The sequence below is a fragment of the Phyllobates terribilis genome, unplaced genomic scaffold (assembly GCF_046119375.1).
Source record: "Phyllobates terribilis strain yellow unplaced genomic scaffold, ASM4611937v1 Scaffold_2__4_contigs__length_985480577, whole genome shotgun sequence".
NCBI classification, from domain to species: Eukaryota; Metazoa; Chordata; class Amphibia; order Anura; family Dendrobatidae; genus Phyllobates; species Phyllobates terribilis.
Genome location: NW_027362762.1, coordinates 974226754 through 974243351, shown reverse-complemented (window position 1 = coordinate 974243351; position 16598 = coordinate 974226754). Strand labels below are relative to the sequence as shown.

At 49.5% G+C, this 16598-nt stretch overlaps 1 protein-coding gene and 2 long non-coding RNA genes across 6 annotated transcripts in view; all 3 read right to left on the bottom strand.

The window, feature by feature from the left end:
- Nucleotides 1-884: 884 nt before the first annotated feature.
- On the bottom strand, nt 885-3037 carry LOC141253125 (uncharacterized). Of its 2 annotated transcripts, XR_012314237.1 has the most exons (4): nt 2639-3037; nt 1582-1925; nt 1061-1471; nt 885-960 (listed from the first exon to the last, which is right to left on the bottom strand). It is a non-coding gene; the product is annotated as an uncharacterized lncRNA (long non-coding RNA). The 2 variants fall into 2 exon arrangements; XR_012314236.1 differs by lacking the exon at nt 2639-3037 and having other exon boundaries at nt 1582-1973.
- Nucleotides 3038-3154: 117 nt separating this feature from the next.
- LOC141241187 (uncharacterized) lies at nt 3155-6864 on the bottom strand. Of its 3 annotated transcripts, none has more exons than XR_012305973.1 (3): nt 5039-6864; nt 4549-4920; nt 3155-3211 (listed from the first exon to the last, which is right to left on the bottom strand). It is a non-coding gene; the product is annotated as an uncharacterized lncRNA (long non-coding RNA). The 3 variants fall into 3 exon arrangements; XR_012305979.1 differs by lacking the exon at nt 3155-3211 and adding an exon at nt 3218-3586 and having other exon boundaries at nt 3642-4920; XR_012305985.1 differs by lacking the exon at nt 3155-3211 and having other exon boundaries at nt 4548-4920; nt 5039-5371; nt 6248-6864.
- A 3548-nt stretch (nt 6865-10412) lies between these two features.
- Nucleotides 10413-16598, bottom strand: part of GDAP2 (ganglioside induced differentiation associated protein 2) — a 41853-nt gene continuing 35667 nt past the window's right edge. Inside the window, exons 13-14 of the mRNA XM_073668736.1 lie at nt 12622-12765; nt 10413-10751 (exon numbers count right to left, since the gene is read on the bottom strand). Coding sequence (XP_073524837.1) covers nt 10704-10751; nt 12622-12765 — 192 coding nt within the window. The 3' untranslated portion in view covers nt 10413-10703. The remainder of the gene's footprint in view (nt 10752-12621; nt 12766-16598) is intronic.

Genomic DNA, 16598 nt, shown 5'->3' with positions numbered 1-16598 from the left:
CAATGTGTCTTATCCTCCAGTCACCTCCAGAGCTGCAGTCACTAATGTGCTGTTACATCGTATCTTATCCTCTAGTCACCTGCAGAGCTGCAGTCACTATTCTGCTGTTACATCGTGTCTTATCCTCCAGAGCTGCTCTCACTATTCTACTGTTATATCATGACTTATCCTCCAGTCACCTCCAGAGCTGAAGTCACTATTCTGCTGTTACATCTCGTCCTATCCTCCAGTCACCTCCAGAGCTGCAGTCACTATTCTGCTCTTACATCGTCTTATCCTCCAGTCACCTCCAGAGCTGCAGTCACTATTCTGCTCTTACATCTTGACTTATCCTCCAGTCACCTCCAGAGCTGCAGTCACTATTCTGCTCTTACATCGTGACTTATCCTCCAGAGCTGCACTCACTATTCTCCTCTTACATAGTGATTTATCCTCCAGTCACCTCCAGAGCTGCAGTCACTATTCAGCTGTTACATCTTGTCTTATCCTCCAGTCACCTCCAGAGCTGCAGTCACTATTCTGCTGTTACATCGTGTCTTATCCTCCAGTCACCTCCAGAGCTGCTCTCACTATTCTACTGTTACATCATGACTTATCCTCCAGTCACCTCCAGAGCTAAAGTCACTATTCTGCTGTTACATCTCGTCCTATCCTCCAGTCACCTCCAGAGCTGCAGTCACTATTCTGCTCTTACATCGTCTTATCCTCCAGAGCTGCAGTCACTATTCTGCTCTTACATCGTGACTTATCCTCCAGAGCTGCACTCACTATTCTCCTCTTACATCGTGATTTATCCTCCAGTCACCTCCAGAGCTGCACTCACTATTCTCCTCTTACATCGTGATTTATCCTCCAGAGCTGCAGTCACTATTCAGCTGTTACATCTTGTCTTATCCTCCAGTCACCTCCAGAGCTGCTCTCACTATTCTACTGTTACATCATGACTTATCCTCCAGTCACCTCCAGAGCTGCAGTCTCTATTCTGCTCTTACATCGTGTCTTATCCTCCAGAGCTGCAGTCACTATTCTGCTGTTACATCTTGTCTTATCCACCAGTCACCTCCAGAGCTGCAGTCACTATTCTGCTGTTACATTGTGTCTTATCCTCCAGTCACCTCCAGAGCTGCAGTCGTGACTTATCCTCCAGTCACCTCCAGAGCTGCACTCACTATTCTGCTCTTACATCGTGACTTATCCTCCAGTCACCTCCAGAGCTGCAGTCACTATTCTGCTGTTACATTGTGTCTTATCCTCCAGAGCTGCACTCACTATTCTGCTCTTACATTGTGTCTTATCCTCCAGTCACCTCCAGAGCTGCAGTCACTATTCTGCTGTTACATCTTGTCTTATCCTCCAGTCACCTCCAGAGCTGCAGTCACTATTCTGCTGTTACATCTTGTCTTATCCTCCAGTCACCTCCAGAGCTGCTCTCACTATTCTACTGTTACATCATGACTTATCCTCCAGTCACCTCCAGAGCTGCAGTCTCTATTCTGCTCTTACATCGTGTCTTATCCTCCAGTCTCCTCCAGAGCTGCAGTCACTATTCTGCTGTTACACCTTGTCTTATCCACCAGTCACCTCCAGAGCTGCAGTCACTATTCTGCTGTTACATTGTGTCTTATCCTCCAGTCACCTCCAGAGCTGCAGTCGTGACTTATCCTCCAGTCACCTCCAGAGCTGCACTCACTATTCTGCTCTTACATCGTGACTTATCCTCCAGTCACCTCCAGAGCTGCAGTCACTATTCTGCTGTTACATTGTGTCTTATCCTCCAGAGCTGCACTCACTATTCTGCTCTTACATCGTGACTTATCCTCCAGTCACCTCCAAAGCTGCAGTCACTATTCTGCTGTTACATTGTGTCTTATCCCCCAGAGCTGCAGTCACTATTCTGCTCTTACATCGTCTTATCCTCCAGTCACCTCCAGAGCTGCAGTCACTATTCTGCTCTTACATCGTGACTTATCCTCCAGTCACCTCCAGAGCGGCTCACTATTCTACTGTTACATTGTGTCTTATCCTCCAGTCACCTAAAGAGCTGCAGTCACTATTCTCCTCTTACATCGTGACTTATCCTCCAGTCACCTCCAGAGCTGCAGTCACTATTCTGCTCTTACATCGTGACTTATCCTCCAGTCACCTCCAGAGCGGCTCTCACTATTCTACTGTTACATTGTGTCTTATCCTCCAGTCACCTCCAGAGCTGCAGTCACTATTCTGCTGTTACAGCTTGTCTTATCCTCCAGTCACCTCCAGAGCGGCTCTCACTATTCTACTGTTACATCATGACTTATCCTCCAGTCACCTCCAGAGCTGCAGTCACTAGTCTGCTGTTACATCAGGTCTTATCCTCCAGTCACCTCCAGAGCTGCACTCTCTATTCTGCTCTTACATCGTGTTTTATCCTCCAGTCACCTCCAGAGCTGGAGTCACTATTCTGCGGTTACATCGTGTCTTATCCTCCAGTCACCTCCAGAGCTGCAGTCACTATTCTGCTGTTACATCGTGTCTTATCCTCCAGTCACCTCCAGAGCTGCTCTCACTATTCTACTGTTACATCATGACTTATCCTCCAGTCACCTCCAGAGCTGAAGTCACTATTCTGCTGTTACATCTCGTCCTATCCTCCAGTCACCTCCAGAGCTGCAGTCACTATTCTGCTCTTACATCGTCTTATCCTCCAGAGCTGCAGTCACTATTCTGCTCTTACATCGTGACTTATCCTCCAGAGCTGCACTCACTATTCTCCTCTTACATCGTGATTTATCCTCCAGTCACCTCCAGAGCTGCAGTCACTATTCAGCTGTTACATCTTGTCTTATCCTCCAGTCACCTCCAGAGCTGCTCTCACTATTCTACTGTTACATCATGACTTATCCTCCAGTCACCTCCAGAGCTGCACTCACTATTCTGCTCTTACATTGTGTCTTATCCTCCAGTCACCTCCAGAGCTGCAGTCACTATTCTGCTGTTACATCTTGTCTTATCCTCCAGTCACCTCCAGAGCTGCAGTCACTATTCTGCTGTTACATCTTGTCTTATCCTCCAGTCATCTCCAGAGCTGCTCTCACTATTCTACTGTTACATCATGACTTATCCTCCAGTCACCTCCAGAGCTGCAGTCTCTATTCTACTGTTACATCATGACTTATCCTCCAGTCACCTCCAGAGCTGCAGTCACTATTCTGCTCTTACATCGTGTTTTATCCTCCAGTCACCTCCAGAGCTGCAGTCACTATTCTGATGTTACATTGTGTCTTATCCTCCAGAGCTGCACTCACTGTTCTGCTCTTACATTGTGTCTTATCCTCCAGTCACCTCCAGAGCTGCATTCACTATTCTGCTCTTACATTGTGTCTTATCCTCCAGTCACCTCCAGAGCTGCAGTCACTATTCTGCTCTTACATCGTGACTTATCCTCCAGAGCTGCACTCAATATTCTGCTCTTACATCGTGTCTTACCCTCCAGTCACCTGCAGAGCTGCAGTCACTATTCTGCTGTTACATCGTGTCTTATCCTCCAGTCACCTCCAGAGCTGCTCTCACTATTCTACTGTTACATCATGACTTATCCTCCAGTCACCTCCAGAGCTGCAGTCACTATTCTGCTGTTACACCTTGTCTTATCCACCAGTCACCTCCAGAGCTGCAGTCACTATTCTGCTGTTACATTGTGTCTTATCCTCCAGTCACCTCCAGAGCTGCAGTCGTGACTTATCCTCCAGTCACCTCCAGAGCTGCACTCACTATTCTGCTCTTACATTGTGACTTATCCTCCAGTCACCTCCAGAGCTGCAGTCACTATTCTGCTGTTACATTGTGTCTTATCCTCCAGAGCTGCACTCACTATTCTGCTCTTACATCGTGACTTATCCTCCAGTCACCTCCAAAGCTGCAGTCACTATTCTTCTGTTACATTGTGTCTTATCCCCCAGAGCTGCAGTCACTATTCTGCTCTTACATCGTCTTATCCTCCAGAGCTGCAGTCACTATTCTGCTCTTACATCGTGACTTATCCTCCAGAGCTGCAGTCACTATTCTCCTCTTACATCGTGACTTATCCTCCAGTCACCTCCAGAGCGGCTCTCACTATTCTACTGTTACATTGTGTCTTATCCTCCAGTCACCTCCAGAGCTGCAGTCACTAGTCTGCTGTTACATCAGGTCTTATCCTCCAGTCACCTCCAGAGCTGCAGTCACTATTCTGCTCTTACATCGTGACTTATCCTCCAGAGCTGCAGTCACTATTCTGCTCTTACATCGTCTTATCCTCCAGTCACCTCCAGAGCTGCAGTCACTATTCTGCTCTTACATCGTGACTTATCCTCCAGAGCTGCAGTCACTATTCTCCTCTTACATCGTGACTTATCCTCCAGTCACCTCCAGAGCTGCAGTCACTATTCTACTGTTACATCATGACTTATCCTCCAGTCACCTCCAGAGCTGCAGTCACTAGTCTGCTGTTACATCAGGTCTTATCCTCCAGTCACCTCCAGAGCTGCACTCTCTATTCTGCTCTTACATCGTGTTTTATCCTCCAGTCACCTCCAGAGCTGGAGTCACTATTCTGCGGTTACATCGTGTCTTATCCTCCAGTCACCTCCAGAGCTGCACTCACTATTCTGCTCTTACATTGTGTCTTATCCTCCAGTCACCTCCAGAGCTGCAGTCACTAATGTGCTGTTACATGTCTTATCCTCTAGTCACCTCCAGAGCTGCAGTCACTATTCTGCTGTTACGTCGTGTCTTATTCTCCAGTCACCTCCAGAGCTGCACTCACTATTCTGCTGTTACATCGTATCTTATCCTCTAGTCACCTCCAGAGCTGCAGTCATTATTCTGCTGTTACATCGTGTCTTATCCTCCAGAGCTGCTCTCACTATTCTACTGTTACATCATGACTTATCCTCCAGTCACCTCCAGAGCTGCAGTCACTATTTTGCTGTTACAGCTTGTCTTATCCTCCAGAGCTGCTCTCACTATTCTACTGTTACATCATGACTTATCCTCCAGTCACCTCCAGAGCTGCACTCACTATTCTGCTCTTACATTGTGTGTTATCCTCCAGTCTCCTCCAGAGCTGCAGTCACTATTCTGCTGTTACATCGTGACTTATCCTCCAGTCACCTCCAGAGCTGCACTCACTATTCTGCTCTTACATTGTGTCTTATCCTCCAGAGCTGCAGTCACTATTCTGCTGTTACATCTTGTCTTATCCTCCAGTCACCTCCAGAGCTGCTGTCACTATTCTGCTGTTACATTGCGTCTTATCTTCCAGAGCTGCAGTCACTATTCTGCTCTTACATCGTCTTATCCTCCAGTCACCTCCAGAGCTGCAGTCACTATTCTGCTCTTACATCGTCTTATCCTCCAGTCACCTCCAGAGCTGCAGTCACTATTCTGCTGTTACATAGTGTCTTACCCTCCAGTCACCTGCAGAGCTGCAGTCACTATTCTGCTGTTACATCATGTTTTATCCTCCAGTCACCTCCAGAGCTGCAGTCACTATTCTGCTCTTACATTGTGTCTTATCCTCCAGTCACCTCCAGAGCTGCAGTCACAATTCTGCTGTTACATCGTGTCTTATCCTCCAGTCACCTGCAGAGCTGCAGTCACTATTCTGCTGTTACATCATGAGTTATCCTCCAGTCACCTCCAGAGCTGCAGTCACTATTCTGCTGTTACATCATGACTTATCCTCCAGTCACCTCCAGAGCTGCAGTCACCATTCTGCTGTTACATCATGTTTTATCCTCCAGTCACCTCCAGAGCTGCAGTCACTATTCTGCTGTTACATCGTGTCTTACCCTCCAGTCACCTGCAGAGCTGCAGTCACTATTCTGCTGTTACATCATGTTTTATCCTCCAGTCACCTCCAGAGCTGCAGTCACTATTCTGCTGTTACATCGTGTCTTATTCTCCAGTCACCTGCAGAGCTGCAGTCACTATTCTGCTGTTACATCATGACTTATCCTCCAGTCACCTCCAGAGCTGCAGTCACTATTCTGCCCTTACATTGTGTCTTATCCTCCAGAGCTGCAGTCACAGTTCTGCTGTTACATCGTGACTTATCCTCCAGTCACCTCCAGAGCTGCACTCACTATTCTGCTCTTACATCGTGACTTATCCTCCAGTCTCCTCCAGAGCTGCGGTTACTATTCTGCTCTTACATAGTCTTATCCTCCAGTCACCTCCAGAGCTGCAGTCACTATTCTGCTCTTACATCGTCTTATCCTCCAGTCACCTCCAGAGCTGCAAACACTATTCTGCTCTTACATCGTGACTTATCCTCCAGTGTTGCACTCACTATTCTCCTCTTACATCGTGACTTATCCTCCAGTCACCTCCAGAGCTGCAGTCACTATTCTGCTGTTACATCAGTGTCTTATCCTCCAGTCACCTCCAGAGCTGCAGTCACTATTCTGCGGTTACATTGTGTCTTATCCTCCAGAGCTGCAGTCACTATTCTGCTATTACATCATGTCTTATCCTCCAGTCACCTCTAGAGCTGCAGTCACTATTCTGCTCTTACATCAGGTCCTATCCTCCAGTCACCTCCAGAGCTGCGGTCACTATTCTGCTGTTACATCGTGTCTTATCCTCCAGTCTTCTCCAGAGCCGCGGTTACTATTCTGCTCTTACATCGTCTTATCGTCCAGTCACCTCCAGAGCTGCAGTCACTATTCTGCTCTTACATCGTCTTATCCTCCAGTCACCTCCAGAGCTGCAGTCACTATTCTGCTCTTACATCGTGACTTATCCTCCAGAGCTAAACTCACTATTCTCCTCTTACATCGTGACTTATCCTCCAGTCACCTCCAGAGCTGCAGTCACTATTCTGCTGTTACATCTTGTCTTATCCTCCAGAGCGGCTCTCACCATTCTATTGTTACATCATGACTTATCCTCCAGTCACCTCCAGAGCTGCAGTCACTATTCTGCTTTTACATTGTGTCTTACCCTCTAGTCACCTCCAGAGCTGCAGTCACTAGTCTGCTGTTACATCAGGTCTTATCCTCCAGTCACCTCCAGAGCTGCACTCACTATTCTGCTCTTACATCGTGTTTTATCCTCGAGTCACCTCCAGAGCTGCAGTCACTATTCTGACGTTACATCGTGTCTTATCCTCCAGTCACCTCCAGAGCTGCACTCACTATTCTGCTCTTACATTGTGTCTTATCCTCCAGTCACCTCCAGAGCTGCACTCACTATTCTGCTCTTACATTGTGTCTTATCCTCCAGTCACCTCCAGAGCTGCAGTCACTATTCTGCTGTTACATCGTGTCTTACCCTCCAGTCACCTGCAGAGCTGCAGTCACTATTCTGCTGTTACATCGTGTCTTATCCTCCAGTCACCTCCAGAGCTGCTCTCACTATTCTACTGTTACATCATGACTTATCCTCCAGTCACCTCCAGTGCTGCAGTCACTATTCTGCTGTTACACCTTGTCTTATCCTTCAGTCACCTCCAGAGCTGCTCTCACTATTCTATTGTTACATCATGACTTATCCTCCAGTCACCTCCAGAGCTGCAGTCACTATTCTGCTGTTACATTGTGTCTTATCCTCCAGTCACTTCCAGAGCTGCAGTCGTGACTTATCCTCCAGTCACCTCCAGAGCTGCACTCACTATTCTGCTCTTACATTGTGTCTTATCCTCCAGAGCTGCACTCACTATTCTGCTCTTACATCGTGACTTATCCTCCAGTCACCTCCAGAGCTGCAGTCACTATTCTGCTGTTACATTGTGTCTTATCCCCCAGAGCTGCAGTCACTATTCTGCTCTTACATCGTCTTATCCTCCAGTCACCTCCAGAGCTGCAGTCACTATTCTGCTCTTACATCGTGACTTATCCTCCAGTCACCTCCAGAGCTGCACTTACTATTCTGCTGTTACATCGTGTCTTACCCTCCAGTCACCTGCAGAGCTGCAGTCACTATTCTGCTGTTACATCTTGTCTTATCCTCCAGTCACCTCCAGAGCTGCAGTCACTATTCTCCTCTTACATCGTGACTTATCCTCCAGTCACCTACAGAGCGGCTCTCACTATTCTACTGTTACATTGTGTCTTGTCCTCCAGTCACCTCCAGAGCTGCAGTCACTAGTCTGCTGTTACATCTTGTCTTATCCTCCAGTCACCTCCAGAGCGGCTCTCACTATTCTACTGTTACATCATGACTTATCCTCCAGTCACCTCCAGAGCTGCAGTCACTAGTCTGCTGTTACATCAGGTCTTATCCTCTAGTCACCTCCAGAGCTGCAGTCACTATTCTGCTGTTACGTCGTGTCTTATTCTCCAGTCACCTCCAGAGCTGCACTCACTATTCTGCTGTTACATCGTATCTTATCCTCTAGTCACCTCCAGAGCTGCAGTCATTATTCTGCTGTTACATCGTGTCTTATCCTCCAGAGCTGCTCTCACTATTCTACTGTTACATCATGACTTATCCTCCAGTCACTATTCTGCTCTTACATTGTGTGTTATCCTCCAGTCTCCTCCAGAGCTGCAGTCACTATTCTGCTGTTACATCGTGACTTATCCTCCAGTCACCTCCAGAGCTGCACTCACTATTCTGCTCTTACATTGTGTCTTATCCCGCAGAGCTGCAGTCACTATTCTGCTGTTACATCTTGTCTTATCCTCCAGTCACCTCCAGAGCTGCAGTCACTATTCTGCTGTTACATTGCGTCTTATCTTCCAGAGCTGCAGTCACTATTCTGCTCTTACATCGTCTTATCCTCCAGTCACCTCCAGAGCTGCAGTCACTATTCTGCTCTTACATCGTCTTATCCTCCAGTCACCTCCAGAGCTGCAGTCACTATTCTGCTGTTACATCGTGTCTTACCCTCCAGTCACCTGCAGAGCTGCAGTCACTATTCTGCTGTTACATCGTGTCTTATCCTCCAGTCACCTCCAGAGCTGCAGTCACAATTCTGCTGTTACATCGTGTCTTATCCTCCAGTCACCTGCAGAGCTGCAGTCACTATTCTGCTGTTACATCATGAGTTATCCTCCAGTCACCTCCAGAGCTGCAGTCACTATTCTGCTGTTACATCATGTTTTATCCTCCAGTCACCTCCAGAGCTGCAGTCACTATTCTGCTGTTACATCGTGTCTTACCCTCCAGTCACCTGCAGAGCTGCAGTCACTATTCTGCTGTTACATCATGTTTTATCCTCCAGTCACCTCCAGAGCTGCAGTCACTATTCTGCTGTTACATCGTGTCTTATTCTCCAGTCACCTGCAGAGCTGCAGTCACTATTCTGCTATTACATCGTGTCTTATCCTCCACTCACCTCCAGAGCTGCAGTCACTATTCTGCCCTTACATTGTGTCTTATCCTCCAGAGCTGCAGTCACAATTCTGCTGTTACATCGTGACTTATCCTCCAGTCACCTCCAGAGCTGCACTCACTATTCTGCTCTTACATCGTGACTTATCCTCCAGTCACCTCCAGAGCTGCAGTCACTATTCTGCGGTTACATTGTGTCTTATCCTCCAGAGCTGCAGTCACTATTCTGCTATTACATCATGTCTTATCCTCCAGTCACCTCTAGAGCTGCAGTCACTATTCTGCTCTTACATCAGGTCCTATCCTCCAGTCACCTCCAGAGCTGCGGTCACTATTCTGCTGTTACATCGTGTCTTATCCTCCAGAGCTGCACTCACTATTCTCCTCTTAAATCAGGTCCTATCCTCCAGTCACCTCCAGAGCTGCACTCACTATTCTGCTGTTACATTGTGTCTTATCCTCCAGTCACCTCTAGAGATGCAGTCACTATTCTGCTCTTACGTCAGGTCCTATCCTCCAGTCACCTCCAGAGCTGCGGTGATCATGTGACTGTCACCTGTATCCGCCCTGACGGTGGTGCAGCCGATGTCACCCAGCAGCGCTTGTTGTCTGAGCGATTGCTTGTTGCCATTCGGGGGTCAGGAGGGTCTATGGTGAGTGTAGGAGGACGGCGCCTCAGAGTGATGTTAGTCTGGTGGTCCATGATATCTAATGCCGCCCATTTAGGGGTCACCCCTATATCGTCAGCAGCTGATCCGCTCCCTGGAGGTTGCACATTACTGGGGCTCTGCTAATCTGAATAAAGTCACGTGATGGGTGACCCCTCCTTCTGGAAACTTCCCACCAATGACAATGTCCCATAGGCGACTACGGGGGCCCTCGAGGTCATGTACGGCCCATCATCAGCTCTTCTCTCCCTTAGGTCTGTGCACAGGATGAGCTGATGGGAGGCAGCGATAATGGAACGGCCCTGTAAGGACTGGGGGTGTACAATGTGGGGGGAGGGTAGATAACCAGAGGTGGATTATCGGGGGTCTCTACGACCTTGCGCACACTTGTGACAGGTCACGGTGCTGGCAGGACTGGGCCCTCGTACTGTGTACACAGAGGGGTACTCACATTATAAAGGGATTTTATTGTCAGCACAGTTGGGGTCGGCCCTGGCTGCGCGTCCTCAATCCGGAGCCGCTATTTACAGCAGTATAAATACCATCTGAGACCCCGCGGTCTGCGCAGCAGTCTAGTGTCTCTGGGGGCTGTCGGGTGACAGCAGGAGCCTTGTCCAACGCTGGCCGGCGTCCAGTCCGAGAATATGTATAGAGAAGCCGCGGAGGAGGAGATGACCGTCCCGAGAGAACTGCCCAAGGCGGTCAACAGAGAAGGTGGCGGGCGGGGGGCAGAGGAGGTCAGAGGCCGGAGAACGAGGAGTGTGATGGGAAGAGGGGTCCGTTCTCCTGCAGAAGAAGACGACATCAGAACAAGCATCCCATGAACAGCAGATCCGAGGCTCCCCAACTACAGCGGAGCAGCACCGGTACCCCACTATCTGCGCTGACACACTGTAACAAACCCGGAGATCTGCTCTGCACTGGTGGGGGATGGGCCAGAGGCATTTATGCAGTGAATACAGCTTCCCGGCATCTGTCACTACATCTCAGCAGATTTGGACTCTGTAACCCCCCCATCTGGGCCGCAGACTGCGCCCTTCACATCTGATTCACTGGCGCTGACCCTCCTGGAGAAACACATCAAAAGGGGACGGGGGAGGGGTGATCTGTTAACCCTGCACTTGCCGTACGTTGGCGGCACCTCACATTCTACACCTGGTCTTCATTTGGCGCTGCCGACACTTAACCGCTTCTGGTGTTAACAGTCTCATGAATCGCATAAGCATTATCGGAAAGAATGGCGGCCAACTCGTGCCCGCTCCGCCACACAGCGACCAACTCGTGCCCGCTCCGCCACACAGCGACCAACTCGTGCCCGCTCCGCCACACAGCGACCAACTCGTGCCCGCTCCGCCACACAGCGACCAACTCGTGCCCGCTCCGCCACACAGCGACCAACTCGTGCATGCTCCGCCACACCTCGGCCAACTCGTGCCTGCTCCGCCACACCTCGGCCAACTCGTGCCTGCTCCGCCACACATCGGCCAACTCGTGCCTGCTCCGCCACACAGCGGCCAACTCGTGCCTGCTCCGCCACACAGCGGTCATCTCGTGCATGCTCCGCCACACATCGGCCAACTCGTGCCCGCTCCGCCACACAGCGACCAACTCGTGCCCGCTCCGCCACACCTCGGCCAACTCGTGCCCGCTCCGCCACACCTCGGCCAACTCGTGCCCGCTCCGCCACACAGCGGCCATCTCGTGCCTGCTCCGCCACACAGCGGTCATCTCGTGCATGCTCCGCCACACCTCGGCCAACTCGTGCCCGCTCCGCCACACATCGGCCAACTCGTGCCTGCTCCGCCACACAGCGGCCATCTCGTGCCTGCTCCGCCACACAGCGGTCATCTCGTGCCCGCTCCGCCACACAGCGACCAACTCGTGCCCGCTCCGCCACACCTCGGCCATCTCGTGCCTGCTCCGCCACACAGCGGTCATCTCGTGCATGCTCCGCCACACATCGGCCAACTCTTGCCCGCTCCGCCACACATCGGCCAACTCGTGCCCGCTCCGCCACACATCGGCCAACTCGTGCCCGCTCCGCCACACATCGGCCATCTCGTGCATGCTCCGCCACACATCGGCCATCTCGTGCATGCTCCGCCACACATCGGCTATCTCGTGCCTGCTCCGCCACACATCGGCCAACTCGTGCCCGCTCCGCCACAATTCGGCCAACTCGTGCCCGCTCCGCCACACAGCGACCAACTCGTGCCCGCTCCGCCACACAGCGACCAACTCGTGCCCGCTCCGCCACACAGCGACCAACTCGTGCCCGCTCCGCCACACAGCGACCAACTCGTGCCCGCTCCGCCACACAGCGACCAACTCGTGCCCGCTCCGCCACACAGCGACCAACTCGTGCCCGCTCCGCCACACAGCGACCAACTCGTGCCCGCTCCGCCACACAGCGACCAACTCGTGCCCGCTCCGCCACACAGCGACCAACTCGTGCCCGCTCCGCCACACAGCGACCAACTCGTGCCCGCTCCGCCACACAGCGACCAACTCGTGCCCGCTCCGCCACACATCGGCCAACTCGGGCATGCTCCGCCACACATCGGCCAACTCGGGCATGCTCCGCCACACATCGGCAGCGATATGTAGGATCACAGTGCAGTACTTATCATCGCCTCCATAATGAACCTGGTCTTACCCGAGCATCGTAATCCAGTACAAACGGGGGGATTTCTATCTGGTCGGGCGAGATGGCGGTAAAGAGCTGGTGCAGACTCTCAACGTGTTGGACCTTATCCTTTAATCCAGACACGGTAAAAGTTGTGAAGAACCAGGAGGACACCTGAACAAGAAATATATCAGGTTACATCAGCAAACATAAGAAAATAGACAACATCACCGTTACATTGTGCTCCTGTCGGACAATAAGAGCTTGTCTTAGCTCCCTCACAACCCTATTACTTCCTATTCCTTGCATATAACGCATCTCATCTTAGCTCCCTTACAACCCTATCACCTGAGTAGATTTCAATCACTCCCCTATTACTTCAACGGAATGGATCTAGTCTAAGCTCCCTTCCACATCTATCACCTTCTGTTCCTTTAAAAAAAAATATATACAAGTCCCCCACATCCATATTCCCCCCCTACCTCTGACACTAGATGGTGTCACAGCTCCCTCACAACCTTATTGCTTTTTATTCTCTTCATATAACGGACATCGTCTTTGCTCCCTCACCCTCCTATAATATTCAAGGAGTGAAAAGAATTAGAGGTATGAGGGAGCTAAGAGCAGATCTAATGTAAGCGAGGAATAGAAAGGAACTGGGTTGTGAGGGAGCGAAGTTCAGGTATATGCTAAATCCTGCAGCATTAAACGCCCGCTGATCGGCCCCATGCGGTCACTTATTACCTGATTACACAGGCAGAACGCGCGTCGGACGCACACAGGAGGATCAGTAATAAATCGTTCTGTACGCACGAGTTGTATTTGTTCTCAGACGTACATCCCGTTTCCACTGTCCTGCCACCAGCAAGATTAAAGATCCTTTCAAGTTATGAATGTGTGCGGTGAATATTGTGTGACTAAAGCCCATTTACACTACCAAGGAATAGTGAAAAATAGGGGTATGAGGAAGCCAAGACAAGACTAGGGACAAGACTGTCTTAGCCCACTCACAACCGCATTGTTTCTGATTTCTTGCATACTATGGGAGTGTGAGGGAGAGAAGACAAGATCCACTGTATGCAAGTAATGGGGTTATGAGGGAGCTGAGACAAGATCCATTGTATGCAAGTAATGGGGTTATGAGGGAGCTAAGACAAGATCCACTGTATGCAAGTAATGGGGGTATGAGGGAGCGAAGACAAGCCACTGTATGCAAGTAATGGGGTTATGAGGGAGCGAAGACAAGATCCACTGTATGCAAGTAATGGGGTTATGAGGGAGCTGAGACAAGATCCACTGTATGCAAGTAATGGGGTTATGAGGGAGCTGAGACAAGATCCACTGTATGCAAGTAATGGGGGTATGAGGGAGCGAAGACAAGATCCACTGTATGCAAGTAATGGGGTTATGAGGGAGTGAAGACAAGATCCATTGTATGCAAGTAATAGGATTATGATGGAGCTAAGACAAGATCCACTGTATGCAAGTAATGGGGGTATGAGGGAGCGAAGACAAGATCCACTGTATGCAAGTAATGGGGTTATGAGGGAGCTGAGACCAGATCCACTGTATGCAAGTAATGGGGTTATGAGGGAGCGAAGACAAGATCCACTGTATGCAAGTAATGGGGTTATGAGGGAGCTGAGACAAGATCCACTGTATGCAAGTAATGGGGGTATGAGGGAGCGAAGACAAGATCCACTGTATGCAAGTAATGGGGTTATGAGGGAGCTGAGACAAGATCCACTGTATGAAAGTAATGGGGGTATGAGGGAGCTGAGACAGAATCAATTGTATGCAAGTAATGGAGTTATGAGGGAGCTGAGACAAGATCCACTGTATGCAAGTAATGGGGGTATGAGGGAGCTGCGACAAAATCTATTGTATGCAAGTAATGGGGTTATGAGGGAGTGAAGACAAGATCCACTGTATGCAAGTAATGGGGTTATGAGGGAGTGAAGACAAGATCCATTGTATGCAAGTAATGGGGTTATGAGGGAGCGAAGACAAGATCCATTGTATGCAAGTAATGGGGTTATGAGGGAGCTAAGACAAGATCCACTGTATGCAAGTAATGGGGGTATGAGGGAGCGAAGACAAGATCCACTGTATGCAAGTAATGGGGTTATGAGGGAGCTGAAACAAGATCCACTGTATGCAAGTAATGGGGGTATGAGGGAGCGAAGACAAGATCCACTGTATGCAAGTAATGGGGTTATGAGGGAGCTGAGACAAGATCTACTGTATGCAAGTAATGGGGTTATGAGGGAGCTGAGACAAGATCCACTGTATGCAAGTAATGGGGTTATGAGGGAGCTGAGACAAGATCCACTGTATGCAAGTAATGGGGGTATGAGGGAGCGAAGACAAGATCCACTGTATGCAAGTAATGGGGTTATGAGGGAGTGAAGACAAGATCCACTGTATGCAAGTAATGGGGTTATGAGGGAGCGGAGACAAGATCCACTGTATGCAAGTAATGGGGTTATGAGGGAGCTGAGACAAGATCCACTGTATGCAAGTAATGGGGTTATGAGGGAGCGAAGACAAGATCCACTGTATGCAAGTAATGGGGTTATGAGGGAGCTGAGACAAGATCCACTGTATGCAAGTAATGGGGGTATGAGGGAGCGAAGACAAGATTCACTGTATGCAAGTAATGGGGGTATGAGGGAGCTGCGACAAAATCTATTGTATGCAAGTAATGGGGTTATGAGGGAGTGAAGACAAGATCCACTGTATGCAAGTAATGGGGTTATGAGGGAGTGAAGACAAGATCCATTGTATGCAAGTAATGGGGTTATGAGGGAGTGAAGACAAGATCCACTGTATGCAAGTAATGGGGTTATGAGGGAGTGAAGACAAGATCCACTGTATGCAAGTAATGGGGTTATGAGGGAGTGAAGACAAGATCCACTGTATGCAAGTAATGGGGCTATGAGGGAGCGAAGACAAGATTCATTGTATTCAAGTAATGGGGTTATGAGGGAGCGAAGACAAGATCCATTGTATGCAAGTAATGGGGTTATGAGGGAGCGAAGACAAGATCCACTGTATGGAAGTAATGGGGTTATGAGGGAGCTGAGACAAGATCAATTGTATGCAAGTAATGGGGTTATGAGGGAGCTGAGACCGGATCCACTGTATGCAAGTAATGGGGTTATGAGGGAGCCAAGACAAGATCCACTGTATACAAGTAATGGGGTTATGAGGGAGCTGAGACAAAATCAATTGTATGCAAGTAATGGGGTTATGAGGGAGCTGAGACAAGATCCACTGTATGCAAGTAATGGGGTTATGAGGGAGCTGAGACAAGATCCACTGTATGCAAGTAATGGGGTTATGAGGGAGCTAAGACAAGATCCACTGTATGCAAGTAATGGGGGTATGAGGGAGCGAAGACAAGATCCACTGTATGCAAGTAATGGGGTTATGAGGGAGCTGAGACAAGATCCACTGTATGCAAGTAATGGGGGTATGAGGGAGCGAAGACAAGATCCACTGTATGCAAGTAATGGGGTTATGAGGGAGCTGAGACAAGATCTACTGTATGCAAGTAATGGGGTTATGAGGGAGCTGAGACAAGATCCACTGTATGCAAGTAATGGGGTTATGAGGGAGCTGAGACAAGATCCACTGTATGCAAGTAATGGGGGTATGAGGGAGCGAAGACAAGATCCACTGTATGCAAGTAATGGGGTTATGAGGGAGTGAAGACAAGATCCACTGTATGCAAGTAATGGGGTTATGAGGGAGCGGAGACAAGATCCACTGTATGCAAGTAATGGGGTTATGAGGGAGCTGAGACAAGATCCACTGTATGCAAGTAATGGGGTTATGAGGGAGCTGAGACAAGATCCACTGTATGCAAGTAATGGGGGTATGAGGGAGCGAAGACAAGATTCACTGTATGCAAGTAATGGGGGTATGAGGGAGCTGCGACAAAATCTATTGTATGCAAGTAATGGGGTTATGAGGGAGTGAAGACAAGATCCACTGTATGCAAG